The following is a 20,986-nucleotide window of genomic DNA, read 5'->3' on the forward strand; positions in this document are numbered from 1 at the left end:
GATGAGATTAGGGATGATGAGAGGCTAGAGAATACAACAAGGAGGAGACAGACTTAACTTTTTTTTCTTGCCTTATCAATCATCACTAAAAAACGCACTTACTTGTTTCTGCACCAGCATAGTTAGAGTAAAGGAAGGACAGGAGCTTCAAAGATGATTTCTGGTACAGCCCAACAACAGTTTCATTCAGGGGATCCTTGTTCTTCTCAAGCCAGCCAGAGATGTTGTAGTCCACTGTGCCAGCATAGTGCACAAGTGAAAAATGGGCCTCAGCCTTGCCTTTGGCAGGCTTGGGCTTCTGGAAGTTGTTGGACTTGCCCAGATGCTGGTCATAGAGCTTGTTCTTGAAAGAGGTGTCAGTTGCCTTGGGGAACATGCACTCCTCTTCCAGGATGGAGAAGATGCCCATGGGCTGGGAGAAGTATGAATATATGAAGGAAGATATTTGGGTGTGTGTACAGTGGATTTGCACATAATATTTAAGTGCTGTGCACAAGTAACCACTGGACACTTACTCCTAATGCTGTAGTTGGGGGTTAATTCACATTAAGACTACCAGCGCAGTGGCAGTGGGCAGTGACAAAGGAGCCAGAAAGAAGAAGATTGCTACAACCAGGAACTCTGAATTCTGTCAACTACTACAAGGACTAAGACTTGAAGTTTCACCTTACTGTCTACTGTTGAAAGCAAAATTAACATTGTGCTTCTCTCCCTTCCATCGCAGCCACGTTGTCCAGATTTTTTTTTTTTTTTTTTTTTTTTTTTTTTTTTTTTTTTTTTTTTTTGCGGAGAGGCAGTGTACCTCTCCAAAATGTCAAAATGTTTGATTTTATAAACTGCTTCTTCTGATGGGAGAATCATTCAACAGTAATTATTCAATTTATAAAGAACATAAGGACTAAAATTATCAGAAAATAAATGTGCTTTTCTAAAATTAGATTTCCTCTACCTTTTCAATGAGTTCAATGCAGGCAGCCAGGTCCATTCCGAAGTCAATGAACTCCCAGTCAATTCCTTCCTTTTTGTACTCCTCCTGCTCCAGCACAAACATGTGGTGGTTGAAGAACTGCTGTAGTTTCTCATTGGTGAAATTGATGCACAGCTGCTCCAGGCTGTTGAACTGCAAATTCAAATATAATAACGCCGGTTAGTTTGGAAAAATAATCAATTGGCAAACATACTAACTGTAACTCACATCAAAAATCTCAAAGCCAGCAATGTCCAGGACACCAATGAAATGTTGTCTGGGCTGCTTTGTATCGAGTTGCTGGTTGATTCGAGTAACCATCCATAAAAACATCTTCTCATAGACTGATTTAGCCAGAGCCCCCACTGAATTGTATACCTGTAAGAAACAGCCACAGCAGTAAAGAAAGTTAGATTAGCATTAGTTGAAATAATTGTCTGAACAAAATGAAAACCAACCAGCTCTCTAGATACCTGTTGGACATTTTGTCCTTTAGTCACGTATTCATTCCCAACTTTCACCCTGGGATAGCATAAAGCCTTGAGCAAATCAGCAGAATTCAGACCCATCAGGTAGCCAGCTTTGTCAGCAACTAGGAAGAGATACAGCAAAGGAGTTCAACATAGACAAAGATGTCATAGTCCTCTAGAATATTTCTGTTACAAGGAGCCTACTTCAGACACTACTCAGATACTCAGATGTGCCTGTTGTCAAGGGAAGCTTGTCTCAGCTGCACCACGCTCCTGTTTCATGCCTGGGGAGCTGTAGCAGCGCTTCATCTATGAATCAGTTTCCACGTGGTGCATAAATTAAATCAGTGACTTTGTGGCACTTGCACAAGTTTGTAAAATTTACTTTCTAGAAGGGCAGAAACAGTCTTGAACTGATGGGTACTTTATTGGATGAGGTTCCTCTCTTGCCTCCTAGTGCAATTCACAAATGAAGTCTGCAGTCAACCCCTACCTTCTGTGCTGTCTGGCTCTGCCTGCTCCTCCCGCTGCTTCTGCTTGAACTTCATGTTCCCATAGTGCATAACAGCCCCTGTCAGCTTGTATATCCCCACCTTCTCATCAGGGCTGAAGCCCAGGATGTCCACGGCACTCTCCAGAGGGAATAGACAAGTTGCAAAAGGTCAGAAAAACACAAGTAGGGGCTTCTGCTTCTGCCTGCATGCCTGCCCAGCGCCAAGTGCATGCAACAGCGGCTGGGAGTGGCTGTGGCTGCTGCAGAATGATAGAGGCCACCTCTGCACCCAGAGCAGAGCCTGGCTCTGACAAGGAGTGCCATTGCTATACTCATATCCATTGCCATACTCACATCCGTTGCCAGCAGCTCCTCACTGTCATCAATGCTGGCAACAGTGATTTCTCCTTGGCTCACATAGGCAAAGTCGTAGGGATTGGTTGAGATAAGGAGGAGATCTGCAGGCATACAGTACACCTTTGACGGTATGGGGAAAAAGTGCAAAGAGTACGCACTGAACCAAACCCAGAAATGCTGACACTCACCAATGAGCTCTGGCTTCTTATTGGACATTATCTGGTAAAAAATATGATAGCTCCTTTCACTGGGTAGCTGGAAAGTCACTCTGGATTTCTCCAAAAGATCTAAGAAAAAGAGAGATGCCACTGGTCTCCTGGGAAACTTGAGATCACAAATGCACAAATTCTGCATGTGCTGACTAGCTCCAACTCACAGGTTTCGATATCTGCAGAGGCCAGCTTGCCATTTGTTCCAAAGTGAATACGGATGAATTTTCCCTGTTGAGTAGTAGAGATCAAACAGTTGGTTAGAGTGATCAGTGAATGAGACATATATAGCAGAAATCTGCATTCCAACAAAAAAGAAGTAAACTCACAAAACGTGAGGAATTATCATTCCTGACAGTCTTAGCATTTCCAAAGGCCTCCAGCAGTGGGTTGGCCTGGATGATCTGATCCTCCAGGGTTCCCTAGTTACATGGAAAAAAAGGTTCTTAGCAAAACTCACTGCTATTTAATAACAAATACGGAAAAGGATACATCACAAACAGGTCATTATTACATCTCACACATGATTTTAACTTTTAGTTAGCAAATGTTTTAAGCACTCATCAGCCATCACTAATGAATTGGTTTCACAGGGAAGAGTGCTGAAAAACTGATTTGTACTTCATTTTCTTTTTGTCCATGCTATCATATATCGTATAGAATATACAGGGTAATTTCGGTGGAGCTCAGAATGTTTGAAATCTGTATGAGAGAGGCACTTCTGCATTCCCATTCACTGCTCACAAAGGCTATAACAGCTAAAGAAAACGTGAAAAATCTGGGATTCTTTTCTTGAGTTTACTCAAGCACAAGACAGAGGGAGTGGTACAGCCTCAAAGCTGAAGGTAGGAAGCACCTAAAAAGGGATAATGTAAAGTTTTGTAGTTATGTTCAAACAACCAGTAACCTTTCAGAATGCAGAAAAAAATCTCCATAGATGCTTTGAAAAGACAAGTAGGACATGGGTGAAAAGTGATACTCAAATGCCAAATGTAAAACAATACAAAGCAAAAAACAAAAACAAAGTACCTCTTGGATGCTGTGATGGTTGTTCCCCCCCCCTCCCATTTTTTCTTTTCTTTTTGTACATGGCTACAGTAGAAAAGAAGATCATCAAGCAAACATACAGTTTCAATTCTGCATTGTATCACTCCTGCTAACTGAAAAAAAAAATAAAAATGGGAGGAAAGAAGCTTCCATGGCATTATGTCTCTTCTGTGCAAGGCAGTGTCACGGAGTGCTGTTTCGGAATCACAGGGCAAAGCTTTTCTCAAGGCTCCTACCGAACTCATGATTGATCCTTAAGTAGTTAGGAAATAATTGTTTGCAGGGATGGTTTTATTCACATGAAAGATCAGTGGCAGAGCTCAAGTTGCTGCATACTACTTGGTGTACAATGGTGCGTGCAGCCTTCAAGATCTTGCAGTGGAGAGGCAGCGCCATCCCCAATACGGTCTGAAGGTGGCGCAAAGGATTTAAGTTAGTTTGAACACGAAGCTACACCTTGCAGAACTAAGGCAACGCAGTAGCATAACTCTCTCTCTAAATATACTCACATATTTTTAATAAAAAAAATCTCGAATATATAGACTAATGTCCTCTCACATACAGCTTCCTAAATAAACTTCCTCCTTTTAAAGACATTTGTGTCAGTGCTGCTGACTTCACCACAAAACAAAACAACAAAAAACACAAACAAAAAAACTCTATTGCACAGCTGTGAGCCATGAACAGACAAGAGTGCACGGTGAATGGAGAACAGCATAGAATATCTGGCAATTCTTTACACAAATTCAATCTGGAGTACAGTCTGGGTTACAAATTGCTTGAGCTGAGAAAGCAGTCTTGGGAAATGTTACATACTTCCCTTATTTTATGCGCTTAGCTGGCATCTGATTTCAGTCTGTGTCTTAGATGGGATGCTGGGAGAGACATAATTTAATGGTGTTTTATTTTGTGGTCTTATGAATAGAAAGATACTTCTTAGAGATTGTGAACACCAAAGAAATAGAGTATTCTGTGAATAAACTCAAGAAGAGACCAGAACAGCTTGTTGCCCATCTGAGAACCTGGTGAGTTTTCTTATATCAAACACAGCCAGTACATCTCAGCTGTCTCAATGTTTTTGTGAGATCAGTCCCAGCATAGTGAGCAGCTGGTGAAAGTTGAGCCCAAGATACACAGAAATGGTGCTAATGGAAAGAGAGCTTGTAATGAACTTGTCTTTGCCATAACAACCCATCAATCACAGACACCTGCCTCTGAGCGAGAAAAGAATATTCAGCCTTGGAATCTCCTTAGATTCTTCTGTGCCCTTGGGTACTCAAATAACGCACTGACAGGCATCACCCTCTTTGATGCACATACCTTCTCACATACTGTGATGACACACTTGTGCCACAAGGATGTCTGTTGCTTGCTCTGTGCTAGCCCATGCCTTGCAAATGCACTAGTGGGCTCAGATTGCAGCAGCTGTGCTTGTACTTTCCTCCCTGGAAGGATCTGTTCTGAGGTTACTTTCTAATCGTCTGGCAAGTGGTCCCAGCTGTCCCAGGTCTGACACTTTTTTCACACTGTCCCTCAGGGCTGTTACATAGACCACAGGCAGTAATTTCTACTGGCTTGTTATTTCAATTGCATCACACAGAAGAACTTTAGCTTCAGTGCAGCCTCTCTGGAGTCCAAAGTTACTGTAATTCCCTTGTCAATAGGAATGAAACAGGGAGTTGTAACACAATCACATGCCAGTGGGAACCAACTGGTCTCTTTCAGGCACCTGGGTGGAGATAGCAGATCTCAGGTACACAGACACGTAGGCATCCATCACAGAGAGAACTTCTGCTGTCTTATATTATTTTCCTCTGGTCAAACCTTCCCTTGTGTAATCATTTACACTGGACTGGAGAGGAACTGAAACTTGGGGCTTTCCTACATTAAAAAGATGTCGTCTTCAAGGATCTACTTGGTAGAGTACCATGGGATAAAGCCCTGGAGGGGAAAGTGGGTCCAGGAATGTTGTTTAATATTCAAGGATCACCTCCTCCATGCTCGGTATCAATGCATCCTAACAAACAGAAGTCAAGCAAAAATGCCAGGAGGCCTGCATAAATGAACAAGGAGTTCCTGGCCAAACTCAAACACAAAAAGGAAGCCTCCTGAGGATGGATGCAAAGACAGGTAATGTTGGAGGGATACAGAGACATTGTCCAAACATCTAGGGATCAGGATAGGAAAGCTAAGGCTGAGACAATTGAATCTCACCAGGGACATCAAGAGCTTCTACAGGGACACCAGTGATAAAAGAAAGAGTGGTGAAGACTGTGGCCCACTGCTGAAGGAAATGGGAGACCTGGTTACCTGGGATATGGAGAAAACTGAGACACTCAATGACTTTTTTGCCTCTTTTGTCTTCCCCAATAAGTGCTCTAGCCACACCTCCCAACTCACAGAATCCAAAGGCAAAGACTAGGAGAATGAGGTACCATCCACCGCAAGAAAAGATCAGGGTAGAGACCATCTAAGGAACTTGAATGTGCACAAGTCCATGGGACCTGATGAGCTGCATCCAAGGGTCCTGAAGCAAGTAGCAGATGAAGTTTCTAAGCCATCATCCATCGTATTTGAGAAGCCATGGCAGTGAGGTAAAGTTCCCAGTGACCAGAAAAGGGGAAACATAACCCTGATTTTAAAAAGGGAAAGAGAGGGAGACCTGAGGAACTGCAGGCCAGCCAGTCTCACATCTGTGCCTGGCAAAGAGATCACAATCATGGAGCAGATCCTCCTGGAAACTATGCACATAGAAAATAGAGAGGTGACTGGGAAGCCAACACCACTTCATTAAGGACAAATCATGCCTGGCCAATTTGGTGGCCTTCTATGATGGGGCTACAGTGTTGGTGGATAAAGGAAAAGCAACAGATGTCATCTACCTGGACTTGTGCAAAGCTTTTGATACTGTCTCACACAACATTCTTGTCTTCAAATTGGAGAGACATGGCTTTGACATGTGGACCACTTGGTGGATGTGGAATTAGCTGGATGGTCTCACTCAGAGGCATGGTCAGCAGCTGGATTTTCAGGAAGAGACCAGTAACAAGTGATGTCGCTCAGGGGTTTGTGTTGGGACTGGCATTATTTAACATCATTGTTGGTGATATGGACAGTAGGATTGAATGCACCCTCAGAAAGTTTGAGGTTGACACCAAGCTGTGTGGTGCAGTTAGCACGCTGGAGTGACAGACTTGAGACGTGGGTCTGTGCAAACCTCATGCAGTTCAACAAGATCAAATGCAAGGTCCTGCATATGGGCTGGGGCAACCCCAAATATGAATATAGGCTTGGTGATGAGTGGATAAAGAACGGCCTTATGGAAATGGACTTTGGGATACAGGTGGATGAAAAACTGTATAAGAGCCATCAATGTGTGCAATTGCAGCCCAGAAAACCAATTGTATCCTGAGCTGCATTAAAAGAAGTGTGGCCAGCAGGCTGAGGGAGGTGATTCTTTTCCTCTATTCTGCTCTTGTGAGACCCCACCTGGAGCACTACACCCAGCTCTGGGGTCCCCAGCACAAGAAGGATATGGACATAGCAGAATGAGTCCACAAAGATGATCGAGGGGCTGGAGAACCTCTCCTGTGAAGACAGGCTGAGAGAGCTGGGGTTGTTCAGCCTGGAGAAAAGAGAGCTCCAGGGAGACCTGATAGTGGCCTAAAGGGGGACTATAGGAAAGCTGGAGAAGGACTCTTTGTTAGGGAGTGTAATAATAGGGCAAGGAGCAATGTTTTTAAACTAAAAGGGGGTACATTTAGATTAGATATTAGGAAGAAATTATTATGAGAGTGATGAGGCAGTAGAACAGGTTGCCCAGAGAAGTTGCGGATGCCCCATCCCTGGAAGTGTTTAAGGCCAGATTTGGTGGGGCTTTGAGTAACCTGGTGTCCCTGCCCATGGCAAGAGTGTTGGAACTAGATGATCTTCAGTGTCCCTTCCAACCCAAGCCATGCTATGATTCTGACTTTTTTAGGTGGACTTTCAGTATTTATAAGAGGGATGGGAGTTGGTTAGTAGGGGTAGCAGAGCATAGGTGTGCTCAGACTGTGTATCCTGCTTGTCATCTCAGAGACATTACACTTTCTTTTAATGGTATTGCAATGCAGAAATATGTATTGATTTTGTCTGCAGAGCAGAAACTTTCTCAGCAAAACACTGAAAGAGTGTGCCTATCACATACCTGCATTTTACCAGGTTGATGGTCTTTCTTCTTCTCACCAGTAACTGCAATTGTTGCAAAGTACTGGATGACACGCTTTGTGTTCACAGTCTTCCCTGCACCAGATTCTCCACTGTTAGAATGAAAATACTGTTATAGGAAATAGGACACGTTTTTACTTTGGTCAGTGTTGTCACACATATCAAAATATACTCACGTGATAAGGATCGACTGATTATCATGATCTGAAAACAAAGCCACAGAAAGAGCTCTTCAAATGAGATGTGGAGGGCTTTTATTCCTCAGAGGTAGCTAACTGACTTCAAGGGAAAGAATATTGAAACTGCACCACTTTGTAACCAGGTAAGGTGAATTCTGCATTAGTCTGTAAGTGGATTTTTGCACTCCCAGCTATATGGAGCTGTCCAAACTATAATGTTAAGCAGTGGTTGTTTATAAGGCTTCCCCACTTATTAATTGCTTTTGGTTACGTACAGATCTTGGATTGAGTATTGTTTATTTGGAGTCAGATTCTCTGCTATGATCATTCTATATTGTTTCTTCAAATTCCTTACTTTGGCACAATGCCAAAGAGCTAGCTACTGCCTTTCTTTCATTATCCAATGCTACAGGGTTCTTTAAGATGCCATAGTCAGTTTAACTTGAATTTTGCCAAAGGACTATGGGAGCTATTTCCATCATGCCCTGAGTACAAAAGGATGCAAGATGCCTGAACTGTTAAGTGTTCCTTGACCAAGCAGCCAGCTTATGTTCTTGCCAAATGACTCACCAGTCAGCATGAACTGATAGGCATTATCAGAGATAGAGAAGATGTGCGGAGGGGCCTCCTGGCGCTTTTTGCCTCGGTAGCCAGACACCACCTTGGGGCTGTACACGGGCAGCCACTTGTAGGGGTTGACAGTGACACAGAAGAGACCCGAGTAGGTCTGCAAGGAAGAAAACAGGAATGTTGGCTTCTGCTCAGCCTTGAACAGCAGGCCTTCCAGCTACCCCGAGGAAGACTGCTGCGGAGAACTCAGAAGGCAGAGGTCAACAAAACTCTGCAAAGACCAGGGCAGTGGAAGAAATGAAATTGGAGGAATGACCTATCACAGAATGGATGAAATTTACCATATGACAAGGAAAGAAGGAAGAAGAGCAACGATACATAGAGTACAAACGGAGAACACATGCAAGAGAGAAAAAAAACAGAAATGAGGAAAGGAGGTGAAAAGTCAGGAATATCTTCAGAGATTGAAAAGTGTCTTCAACCCCTCAAAAGCACAAATCTCCTTCTGCTTGTACTTACATAGATCATCCAGACTGCATAACGCTCTTTGAGGTTATACAGCACTGCAGGTTCGTGGAGGTGGGTCATCATAGCCATGTCCTCAATTTTATCAAATTTGGGAGGGTTCATGGGAAAGACTTCATCATCCTTTACTGTTACAGTCTGACAAAACCAGAGAGAAACAAAAGGAGAAGAAATATTAGCCAGGGAACTTTTAGAACTGGATGAGTTATGTATGACGAGTAACGGTTAATGGCACTTACTATATCATCACATGTTTTAACTGTGACTTTACCACCTTCTCTACTCTGTATGGTACCTTTCACATACATTTGCTTTTCATCCACTACAAAACAGGCTGTCTTAGCATCAAATGGGCGATTCTGGTCTTCAATTCGCTCCTTCTCAGATTTCCGTAAATAGGGAGCAGCTTCTCCAAAGATTGCCATCTCTGCATCTGATGTCATGACTGGAGTTATTCTGGGGGAATTTAGAAGAGTTTCAGATATCTTGTGCATTTGTTATTTATATTTATCCAGATCATATCCATTGATCATACTCAATGACTAAAATGAAGAAGAGGACTAATCAACCTCAGGCACCTGTCCTCCATGTCAATTTTATGTATTCACTGAAGAAATTTTAATAAAGAAAGTTTCTTGTAGACAGGAGTCTTCAAGACTCTCACAGATTAGTGAGTTAAGATTTGTTCTCATACATAATTTGTAAGTGGAGGCATTCTTCATGCATTTCTGTTTTCTATGTTTTAATGACAAACAGGGCAAGTTCAAATAGTTTCTTTCTGTATCAAGCACAGAAACTAATTGTAAGCAACAATCATCATCCATCTATAGCTAAACCCATTTATCCTACCTATGAAATATAAAATGTATTTACATACCACTGACAAAATTAGCAATAAAGGAATATAACATGTAGTAAAGGAAATAATTCAAAGCATAGTGTTACCCAGATATGTAAGTACTTGATATTACCTTTCAAAAAACATCAGTGTCGAAGTACCTTTTAGCTTGATTATATTATGTAGGGTGACATCAGTTACAAATCATTAAAAGACGGTTTGTAAGTACCAATACATACCAGACATTCAGTTAGGGATTCTTCTAGTAGAAAAATTTCATAGAAAGGTTTTTGTGTTCAGTTTTATTTTACATTTTCAGCAACATCTAGTAAAAATTCTTTAATACAGATAGATGTTATTGGTTGCTACAGTTGAAAGGACTGATGTGGATAATTCAAGACTATCTGGAAACAACACAGGTAGAAATAATGTAGGCAGCAACTAACAAACAGAAAGTTCTGCAAGCTAGCATTAAAGTAAGGTACTGAAGTAATCAACACAGAGTGTTTTTATGTGGTGCCAAGAAGTAAATGAAAACAATTAGAATGCATTTGCAATGTTTTGATTTTGGACGCATTGATGTAGAAGTGCTGAACTCTCAACAAAACCTATCTGCAATAGAATCTGTACCTCGCAGGACTTTGAGAGGCTGCATCTCTCAAGAGACTTTAACAGCCATGAACTTCAAAGCACAAAATCTAGAACCATTAACATACTTTGAAATTATTATTCTGTGTATATAGAGCCCAACTTTTTTTTTTTTTTTTTTAAACCTATACGATCCTTCCTCTGAATGGCTCAAGTGAAGCAACATGAAAGAAAGAGAGAAACTATCTCACTGTAGCCATGAAAAGGCTAAGTAGAGCATCAGAAAATGCTGATAGGTTGTTCAAAACTTTCTTGAGAGGCACGGTCTGTTATACTACTGAATCATCTTTGATTTATGCCTTCATGAAAAGACAGAAAGGCATTCTCTGAATGGACAGTTTGCATTTCTACCCATTTCAGCACCTCAACACTATCAGTGAACCTTTTGTGGTATTAGGTATCCACAGGTGTGGATGGCTCCTTTTGTTACTCTTGTGAGCTCTTCCAGTCACTAACCTTCCCTAGAAAACTTAGAAGAGAATCATTCATATATAAGTTCTTTATAAAGGTGTCTCTTTATTCATGAACAGTTCTGTCTATCAGATAGGAGACAAGACCATATTGAACTTTGTTCTGTATTCAGGACCTCATGGATAAGCCAGCATACAATGCTTGAGACCTTACCCCAGAGGAAACTAAAGGCAGGATAAAGTCGAACCCTTCCTAAATCGTACTGTGAGCATCCTCTCTGAGCACAGCCCTCAGTTTCAGATTTCCAGCAGTTGTACAGATGGTAGGGGATGAATTGTAATTGTCTACAAGTCCCAGAATACCGGTTTACATGACAAAAAAGACATTACCATCTCTGTGATTCGTGCCTTCTTGGCTAAGCTTGAGTATCAGTAACTTTTCTTTCCCCATAACTGGAGTATTTCCTACCAAGATCTATGGATGTGCTCCTACTGATTAAAACATATCCTTTGCAGTTAACCGAGTTCTACAACATAATCCTTTGCCACCTCCCCCTACCATTGTCTAGGTGAGCTACACTTACGGCTCAGGATCAAACAACAGAACAACCTTATTTGTTAAACCCTTACCTTCAGAGAGCCCAGGAGGAAATCTGCTTTCAGTATCTGTGGGGAACGGTTAAAGAAAGGACAGAGAGAGTTAAATCAAGAAGAATTCATTGCCTTGGTTAGCTCTCACTACATATGCCTTGAGCATATGCTCTATTAAACATGCACACATTCTTTGAGTAGTCTTTCCTAGTAGATGAACTGTACACAGAGCCTTACAACTCTTAAACTAGAGTCAAATCCCACAGAAAATCTTGTGTTCCTCCCCACATTGCTGTGATCTGCTGGAAAAAAAATATATGTCATCCAGGAAAGGATGTGCTACATTATTAACCCAATAAATTTCAGTTGCTTTCAGAGTTAGTTCTCTGTGCCTTTCATAGGGCTTGAAGGGAGCAAAATTTGTAGAGGGCCCTACAGTATGGCTCTACTACTTCTGCTACTACACTGAACTGGATTGGGTCATTTAACCTTAGCATCGCGTGCAAAACACGAACAAGAATGTTAGAAGTGTGGATTGAGAAGAACATGCCCCTAGATGTTGAATCAAGCAAATTGGACTTACCGTGAGATGCTGAAGTAACAAAGAATAAGATTGCTTTCAGCTGTAGCTCTTTATAAGTAACCTTCTGCCCACACAGCATTCAAGTGCTCTATTTTTGGTCAATAATAATTTGCTCGTTAGTTGCAAATGTGTTGAAGCTGTGATCTGTCTCCTAATTACTTAGAGACAGGATTGATTCAAGGTTGTATGGAGTCAGCTGCACTGACCTTTTTTTTTTTTTTTCTTTCATGCTCTGCTGTGCCACGATAGAAGATTGAGGGACCCAAAGACAACTCTAATAATGCCAAATAAGGCAACCCTTGGCTCTTGATTTCAGGAGCTTTAAAAAGACTTTTTTTTTTCCTAATTGTGCCCAATTATTTCTTTACAACCCATGTTTTTAATGGATCCCATCTGTCTATCTGCACATACTGATAGAGAAGGAGAAAGACCTAGTGAGACTGAATTTTTCCCTCATTATGTTTGCTTATATCATTCTACAGGGTGCTGACAAGTCTAAGGTTAACATAAAGCTTGGATAAGGCAACTGTCTGTTTATAGATCACAAGAAGGATTTGAAGTCCTGGCCTGTATGACCATTCAGAGGGTTGTGCTAAGTAGTGCAAAGTCTAGTTGGAGGTCTGTAGCTAGCAGTGTCCCCCAAGGGTCAGTACTGTGTCCAGTGTTCAATGTCCAGTGCCAACTTATTCATCAACAACATGGACAATGGAACAGAGTGCACCCTCAGCAAGTTTGCTGACAACCCAAAGCCCAGAGGAGAGGCTGATACCCCAGGGGGCTGTGCACCATTCAGAGCGATCTGGAGAGTTGGGCCTAGAGGAACCTCATGAAGTTCAACAAGAGCAAGTACAGGGTCCTGCACCTAGGGATCAATAACCCCAAGCACCAGTACCGACTGGGAATGACCTGCTGGAGAGCAGCTCTGCAGAGAGGGACCAGCAGGCTGACCACGAGTCAGCAATGTGCCCTTGTGGCCAAGAAGGCCAATGGTATCCTGGGGTGCATTTGGAAGAGTGTTGCCAGCAGGTTAAGGGAGGTGATCTTCCCCCTCTGCTCAGCCCTGGTGAGGCCAGACGTGGAGTACTGTGCCCAGTTCAGAGCTACCCAGTACCAGAGGGACATAGAAGTATCAGAATGAGCTCAGAGGAGGGCTATGAAGATGATTTGTACATTGTACTGGATACAGAATATATAGTCCCTGAAAGTTAAAGAAAGTATGTTTTATACTTTTGAATGTATATTACAGAATTATATATATAAATGTGTATAATATTTTTCAAAATTCTGTTTGTATGTCAGCCATTATTTTTTCTCTTTTTTTTTTTAAAGGAAGGTATTTTTATTTTCAAAGCGGTTTCATAATGATGTTTCAAGTTAGAACTCCTTATCATAAGAGTTTAATTATTTTATTTTTTGATTTATTATTTTTTATACCATTTATTTTGGAATGCCTCCAGCCCTGAAGACAGGTGCTATGTAATAGTATAGTAATAAAAGATGAATAGTATATAAAAATAAAAGATGAAATATGAATAGTATAGTATAGTAATAGGTGCTAAGGATATATATATATGTATATATATAAATTTTATTAGTGTTACATTGCACTGGATCTATGAATGGAATAGAGTTCTGAAATCATTAGAGTATCATGTAGGCAGATTTCTCATCATCCGGCATTTAAAACTCAAATGCTAAGCACTCCAGCATTCTGCTGAGAAATGCTTATTATAAATCTCACAAAATAATTTACTTAGCATAAATTCATCTTTAATACAAATTTTTTAGTTTGGGGAAAATTTTGTGTTAAGATCACTGTTCCAAAGGCATCAACTGCATCAGACATATGTGTAGCCGTTGTGGTCAGGAAGAACAGTTTGGAAAGGAGACTGGTGTTTAGCCAGTACAAATTGCCCTAATTTGCCGGCATTCTAACATGGAAACTTTGAAGTCCTTGGAGAAGTAACCTTTATTTTCTTTGTACTCCATGTTCTTTTCCTTATGGTTCTAACAAAGAGCAGAGATGCCATCCAGGCAGAAGGCTTCCTATGGCTCAGCAAGATGGCTAGTCTGGGTTTTATCTCACCTAGATTTATTTATCTGACATGTAACTTCCTGTAATTGAGAAAATCAAGATGCAGTTGATTTTCACTACTTTCTTCTCCCTGCCTTTCCATGGAGAAAGTATTAGCTTTCCCCACTTTCATCACTGTTTTTGGTGAAGAGGCAGGAGTGAGAAATGCTGTAGAAATACCTTCCGCTCCAGCTCCTCTTACTTACTCCAATAGAATCCATTTGTAATTCCCCAAATCAGGGTATCAGTTGGACATCCAGACTAACTTCATTCATCAGATGATAACATATCAAAATTATATAGTAAATAAGGTTACATAAAGACATAATAATTGCTGCTCTAAGTTGTCATATATGATTTAAAACAATATACTATAAGCAGTAAGGTTTACTAACTGGAAATGGATTAGCTCTCTCTTGATTTAAAAGTGCATGGAACAAGCTGCAATAACGACTTGAAAATTTCTTAATGTTTATTTATTCCAGCTTAGCTTTTCTATGTTTTTCCTTCCTATTTTATTCTTTATATGTTGTTCAAAATAATACTGGTTTGGAATAATGTGTCTCTTACCAAGATATAGGGATTATTTTACATGGGGCATTATGAGCCAAAAGCATTAGCAACACTCACTGCCTGCACTTGGAGCTGTAGATCATTTTTCTCCTGAAGCAGGGAAACCATTTTCTCCTCCAGCTCCTTTCTCTTTGCCTCAGACTTTGCAAGCTCTTCCTTGGTTTTCTCAAACTCTTCCTTCATGTTTGCCATCTCCTTCTCAGATTCTGCACTCTTCAGCAAGGGCTTGATCTTGAAGAACAGCTTCATCCAGGGCCAGTGTTTGACATTCATGAATGCACGTACATTGTACTGGATACAGAATATAGAGTCCCTGAAAGGTAAAGAAAGTATGTTTTATACTTTTGAATGTATATTACAGAATTAACTTATATATACAAATATGTATAATATGTAGTGACTGTTCTATATGTAATACTTTATAGTGACAATCCTCTATATAATGAATTACGTACATACAGGCATATATATATATTATATTTTATGTATATAGGAAGCAAATATCCTATTGTGATGTAGTGATGGCCAACCTATATGGACAGTTTTGAAGTCCAGATTTTGGACATGACCAGCTTACATGGCCTATATATCTGAATTCTGGACATCTACAGAATTTAGCCACTTATAGAAAATAGCAAAAATTACTACAAAGAGTGACATAATTTAAAGAAGGTCTTTTCTTCTTCTTCTTCTTTCTTTTTTTTTTTTCCTTTTTTTTTTTTTTTTTTTTTTTTTTTGTCTCCATTCATAGTGGTAAAATGAACTAATAACAAATAAATGAGTTTCATTGAGAAGGAGCTCATTTTCAGTTCTGTTCACACCATTGGTATGTTAGGAGGATTGGCCCAGCAAGCCAAATAACTGTATGTATCTACCTCCTCTCCATCATTTTCTGGAACTCCACTCTCATCAGGAAGCCTCTGCACCTAGCCTGTGTGCGAGTGATGAGCTGTGCCAGCTTCTCATCCCTCATCTCCTCCAGCAGTCCCAGCAGCCCAGCTTTGAAGAACACCTTGAGAAAGGAAATGGTCGCAGCACATAATTGTCAGGTACTGCAAAGTACAGATACACACTATTTAAGTCAATAAGTATTTATACCTTGGTGTGACCAAATTTGTATTGGGTGTGATCCACATCAATAGATCCGAGGAGCTTCTCAGAAGCCTTCTTGCTATCAATGAATTGTCCCTCTGGGATAGCACTGGCATTAAGCACCTTGTACCTATGAGAGGAAGTAGAATATGAAGAACAGCTTCCTGAAAGCTCATTCAAGCCTGTACAAACTGATTCCATTGTTAAGATTCTCTGCAGAGTGGCCATGAGTGGATGAGAAGTGAATAAGCCTGAACTTTACTCTTTTGCTTAGAAATGATATTTCCATGGGTAAATGTTTTTAGAGTAAAACTTGCACTTTCCTTCGTCCCGAAATCCTTGACAAAGAATGAATACAGATTTCCATGGGTAACTACTGGCATATTTCCCATGTCTTTTTATTTAAAGAGTTATCTTCAAATGAGAACGCTATGTGCAAGAAAAAATGTGTGGGTATGAGAAAAAAATTCTTCACTAAAAAAAGTGTCAGTACATACTCTTGGAGCGTTTTCCAGCTGATACAGAGCAAGAATCACAGAATCGTCGTCTTGGTTGGAAGAGACCTTCAAGATCCCCTAGTTCAACCTCTGACCTAACACTAACTTGTCCTCCACTAAACCATATCACTAAGCACCCCATCTAAACGTCTTTTGAAGACTTCCAGGGATGGCGACTCAACCACTTCCCTGGGCAGCCCATTCCAATGCTTCACAACCCTTTCGGTAAAGAAGTTTTTCCTCATCTACCCAGTGCGTTACTTTATCATAGAAGGAGATCAGGTTCGTCAAGCAGGACCTGCCTTTCATAAATCCATGCCTGGTTGCCCTGCAAATGCCATGTGATGACTCTCAAGATAATCTGCTCCATGAGCTTCCCTGGCACTGAGGTCAAATCGACCGGCCTATAGTTCCCTGGGTCTACCCTCTGGCCCTTCTTGTAGATGGGCGTCACGTTTGCTAACCGCCAGTCAACTGGGACATCCCCTGATAGCCAGGACTGCTGATAAATGATGGAAAGCAGCTTGGCCAGCTCCTCCGCCAGTTCTCTCAATACCCTCGGGTGGATCCCATCTGGCCCCATCGACTTGCGCACATCCAAGTGCCGTAGCAGGTCGCCAACCATTTCTTCGTGGATAGTGAGGGCTACATTCTGCTCCCCATCCCCTTCCGCCAGCTCAGGGTGCTGGGTATCCAGAGAACAACTGCTCTTGCTGCTAAAGACTGAGGCAAAGAAGTCATTAAGCACCTCCGCCTTTTCCTCATCTTTTGTAACAAAGTTTCCCCCCGCATCCAGTAAAGGCTGGAGATTCTCCTTAGTTGTGTTGATGTATTTATAAAAACATTTTTGTTATCTTTAACGGAAGTAGTCAGTTTGAGCTCCAGATGAGCTTTGGCCTTTCTAATTTTGTCCCTGCACAGCCTTGCAACATCCTTATAGTCCTCCTCAGTGGCCCGCCCTTTTTTCCAAAGATTATAAACCCTGTTTTTTCTCGTAAGCTCAAGCCACAACTCTCTGTTCAGTCAGGCCAGTCTTCTTCCGCGCCAGCTCATCTTTAGGCATGTGGGGACAGACCACTCCTGAGCCATTAAGATTTCCTTCTTGAAGAGTGCCCAGCCTTCCTGGACTCCTCTGCCCTTCAGAACCACCTCCCAAGGGACTCTGCTAACCAGTGTCCTGAACAGCTCCAAGCATGCCCTCCAGAAGTCGAAGACTGTGGTTTTACTGATCCCCCTCCTGACTTTGCCAAGAATAGAGAACTCTACCATCTTGTGGTCACTCTGCCCAAGACAGCTCCTGACCACCACATCTCCCACCAGTCCTTCTCTGTTTGTGAAGAGCATGTCTAGCAGGGCACCTCCCTGGGTAGGCTCACTAATAAGCTGCGTCAGGAAGTTATCTTCCACGCTCTCCAGAAACCTCCTAGACTGCTTTCTCTAGGCTGTGTTGTGCTTCCAGGATACGTCAGGGAAGTTGAAGTCCCCCACGAGAACAAGTGCTGACGATTTTGCAACTTCTGTCAGCTGCCTTTAGAATTCCTCATCCGTCTTGGCGGTCTATAACAGACCCCCACAAGGATGCTTGCCTTGGCCTACCTGCCGATCCTATCCCAAAGGGACTCAGCCTTGTCATTCCCAGCCTCAAGTTCCATGACATCAAAACACTCTCTGATATAGAAAGGCACACCACCACCTCTTCCATGCTGCCTGTCCATTCTGAAGAGCCTATAGCAAGACATTGCAGCACTCCAGTCATGAGAGTGGCCCCACCACATTTCCATGATGGCAACCAAGCTTGCCTGCTGCACAATGGCTTCCAGCTCTTCCTGTTTGTTACCCATGCTGCATACATTAGTGTAGATGCACTTCAGTTGGGCCATTGCCTTCTCCTCTGGCCTAGCCATTGTTCCCCTGGCACGTCTCCAATAAGACTTGTTTCAGCCCTGTCCCCCCTCTTACCCAGTTTAAAACCCTCTCAATGAGCAATTTAGATAAATTGCATCCCATATTTTCTGTTTTCATATTCCTTTGTCTCCTTATATGAGCGCAAAATTAACTTAACCAGGTGTGACTGAAAACTTCTAAAATCAATTGCTTCCTTCTTCTCACCTCCTCCAGTAGCGAACATAAATATAATTCCTTCCTCTTACATGGGACACTTCAATGAATAAAACCTTCACACGAAAACAGCAGAACAGCCATATTGTGTCCATCAAGCCAATTTTTCTGGCCCCCGCTATGGCCAAGACAGACATACAGGAATAAATATAATTTAGTGTTGCTTACTCAGAGTGCTCTCCCAGCCTGCAAAAGCTAAAGGTTCAAGGAATCCCTGATCCTGATAATATGCCTTTGTATTAAATAGTTTTTGATGGATTTCTTCAATGTGTTTATTCTGTCATTTTTGTACTCTTGTAAGCATTTAGCATTTACAACATCCTGTGTCAATAAATTAATTGCATGCTTGCAAGGCAACCCCTTTCATTTGTTCTGAGTCATTCATCTGAAAAATGAATTTGCATCATCTGCAGTGAAGCATTATTTCCTTTTTACTCTCTTTTTCTACCCATATGTTTTTATACAACAATTCCTAACTCAGAAATGGTTACTGCTTTGATCACTGTTGTTGTCCTTCTCTGAGTCTTTTTCCATTCATTCACTTCTTTTTGGGTTACACGTAGTTAGAACTGGAAGTTGTGGGTGCATCATGTGTTTATACAATCATGTAATAGTTTCTCTTTGTGCTCTATTCATATCCTAATAACATCTCTCTCCCCTGCATCCCAATAAATAAATCCCTTTCTGAACCATTACGAATCACAGAAGCTGATGTATTCAGAGAAATAGCAAAATCTCAGTGACCTCTTTTTAGTGGTGACATTCATCTTATTGTTAAAGAACCTGTTTTTTGTTTGTAAACGTGGGATTATTTTTTTTCCATGGATGTTGATTATTATATATTGTTATCAACATTAATTTCATCTGCACCTTTATCACTCAGTTACAATATAGTTGCAGTGAGGAAAGCAAAGAATGAAATTTGCCAGCTTTTCTCTTCAGACTCTTCTACTATAAAGAAAAAAATCCTAAATTAGAACAAACAAGGGAGAGACAGTTAACCACAACTCTGTAGGATAACCAGTGAGAAGGATTTCATCAAATTCTGTGATTCCTAGCTGGCAGTATATACAAAGAGACCTACAATAAAGTTTAGCATGTAGACATTTCCTCCACAGATGAATTTCTTAAGCATCAGGTTAGGTAGAAATCCCTACTTTTCTCTCTGTGTCCCAATCATTCCTACTGGTCACCACCCCACCCCACCCACCAGCGAGAATAGAACTTTGTAAGGAAAGTTCCATTCCCACATAGGTACATGCACACACTGGGAGCTTACTGAAAGCTACATATATATACCTATGGAAATGAGAACTTGGGATCTGAAGTGTCCCAATCATTCCTACTGGTCACCACCCCACCCACCAGCAAGAATAGAACTTTGGAAGGAAAGTTCCATTCCCACATAGGTACATGCACACACTGAGAGCTTACTGAAAGCTACATGTATATACCTATGGAAATGAGAACTTGGGATCTGAATTTCTGAAGTGGCAGTAGAAGTTGATTTGTTGATTTGATGTCTCTCATAGCTTGGGTAAATTCTCTTACCTTTAGATTATTTTGTACTGGAGATGAGGGGTGAAAAAGTGTTATCATTACTTCATCTCCTCTTTATTTTAAAAGCAAGAAAAAAAAAGTCAGAAAAGGATTTTAACTTAAGAGACCATGAAGTATTGTTATGTTTTCACAGTATTTGCTCAGATTCCTATTCTGAAAGAGACGTATTTTCAGATGCATTGTTTTCATTGTTTCAGGTTGGCTAGGGAACATCTTTGGTGTATTTACATGGTTCTCATTGGCTGTTTGTTTTGTCTCTTTTCCCCTTCAAATCTAGTTTAAAGCCTTATCGATCAGCCCTGCTAACTCCTGGGCAAAAATCCTTTTCCCCCTTATGAGAAAGATGCTCTCCATGGGGAGCCAGTATGCCTTGTGTCATGTAGACCTTATCACAATCAAGAAACACAAAATTACATTGCTAGCCTCAGAGCCATGTATTGATCTGCTGGGTCTGCCTGTTCCTTTCAGTATTGATCCCTGCTACTGGAAAAGTGGAGGGATCAATATCCCCCCCTCTGTTCCCTTCAGAAGGGAGTCCCCGATGACAACAACCCTTCTTCTTGTTGGAGGTTGTTGTGTTGTGGGGGGTAGGCTGACTTGCCTCCAGCAATGCCCCCAATGGGGATGGACCTTTGTCCACATTGTCTTCTGCTTGCCCATCAAGTTTCAGAACCTCATACCTGTTTTGTAGCAGCACCTGGAAAGGTGAGGTAGACAGTGGGGAGGTTCACCTGCTGCACTGAACGGGAACCTGCTTCCACTTCACCCTGTCTCTTAGGTCCCCTCCCTCTGCCTGGTGGTGAGGGGGTAGGGGAACCTTTATTTCATGTGTACTAGCTGGCTGAGGAGCCTGTCTCATGGATGGCTGAGCTCTACCACACCAGATCTCCTTCTCTGACTCCCTGATACTCCTCAGCCTGCCCATCTCCTCCTGAAGCCCTGTCACCAGGTGAAGCAGTTCTTCAATGTGGGCACACCT

The 20,986-nt window shown here is 41.6% G+C and overlaps 1 protein-coding gene and 1 long non-coding RNA gene across 4 annotated transcripts in view; both read right to left on the reverse strand.

Annotated features, from left to right (window-relative positions):
* Positions 1 to 12,074, reverse strand: part of LOC137841832 (myosin-13-like) — a 37,479-nt gene extending 25,405 nt beyond the window's left edge. The window contains exons 1-16 of one of the 3 annotated variants that reach the window (XM_068655214.1): positions 11,699 to 11,958; positions 11,550 to 11,585; positions 9,263 to 9,479; positions 9,018 to 9,161; positions 8,499 to 8,655; positions 7,926 to 7,953; positions 7,730 to 7,841; positions 2,826 to 2,918; positions 2,664 to 2,727; positions 2,476 to 2,574; positions 2,285 to 2,388; positions 1,931 to 2,069; positions 1,441 to 1,559; positions 1,196 to 1,345; positions 950 to 1,120; positions 103 to 412 (exon numbers count right to left, since the gene is read on the reverse strand). In XM_068655214.1, coding sequence (XP_068511315.1) covers positions 103 to 412; positions 950 to 1,120; positions 1,196 to 1,345; positions 1,441 to 1,559; positions 1,931 to 2,069; positions 2,285 to 2,388; positions 2,476 to 2,574; positions 2,664 to 2,727; positions 2,826 to 2,918; positions 7,730 to 7,841; positions 7,926 to 7,953; positions 8,499 to 8,655; positions 9,018 to 9,161; positions 9,263 to 9,466 — 1,894 coding nt within the window. In that variant the 5' untranslated portion in view covers positions 9,467 to 9,479; positions 11,550 to 11,585; positions 11,699 to 11,958. Of the gene's footprint in view, positions 1 to 102; positions 413 to 949; positions 1,121 to 1,195; positions 1,346 to 1,440; positions 1,560 to 1,930; positions 2,070 to 2,284; positions 2,389 to 2,475; positions 2,575 to 2,663; positions 2,728 to 2,825; positions 2,919 to 7,729; positions 7,842 to 7,925; positions 7,954 to 8,498; positions 8,656 to 9,017; positions 9,162 to 9,262; positions 9,480 to 11,549; positions 11,586 to 11,698; positions 11,959 to 11,999 lie in introns of those variants that run through there. The other 2 variants (XM_068655211.1, XM_068655212.1) reach the window with 2 other exon arrangements.
* A 2,701-nt stretch (positions 12,075 to 14,775) lies between these two features.
* On the reverse strand, positions 14,776 to 20,712 carry LOC137841867 (uncharacterized). The gene is made up of 4 exons (XR_011088806.1): positions 20,688 to 20,712; positions 15,839 to 15,962; positions 15,616 to 15,752; positions 14,776 to 15,053 (listed from the first exon to the last, which is right to left on the reverse strand). It is a non-coding gene; the product is annotated as an uncharacterized lncRNA (long non-coding RNA).
* Positions 20,713 to 20,986: the final 274 nt, after the last annotated feature.

Source organism: Anas acuta, chromosome 18 (assembly GCF_963932015.1).
Source record: "Anas acuta chromosome 18, bAnaAcu1.1, whole genome shotgun sequence".
Lineage (NCBI taxonomy): Eukaryota > Metazoa > Chordata > Aves > Anseriformes > Anatidae > Anas > Anas acuta.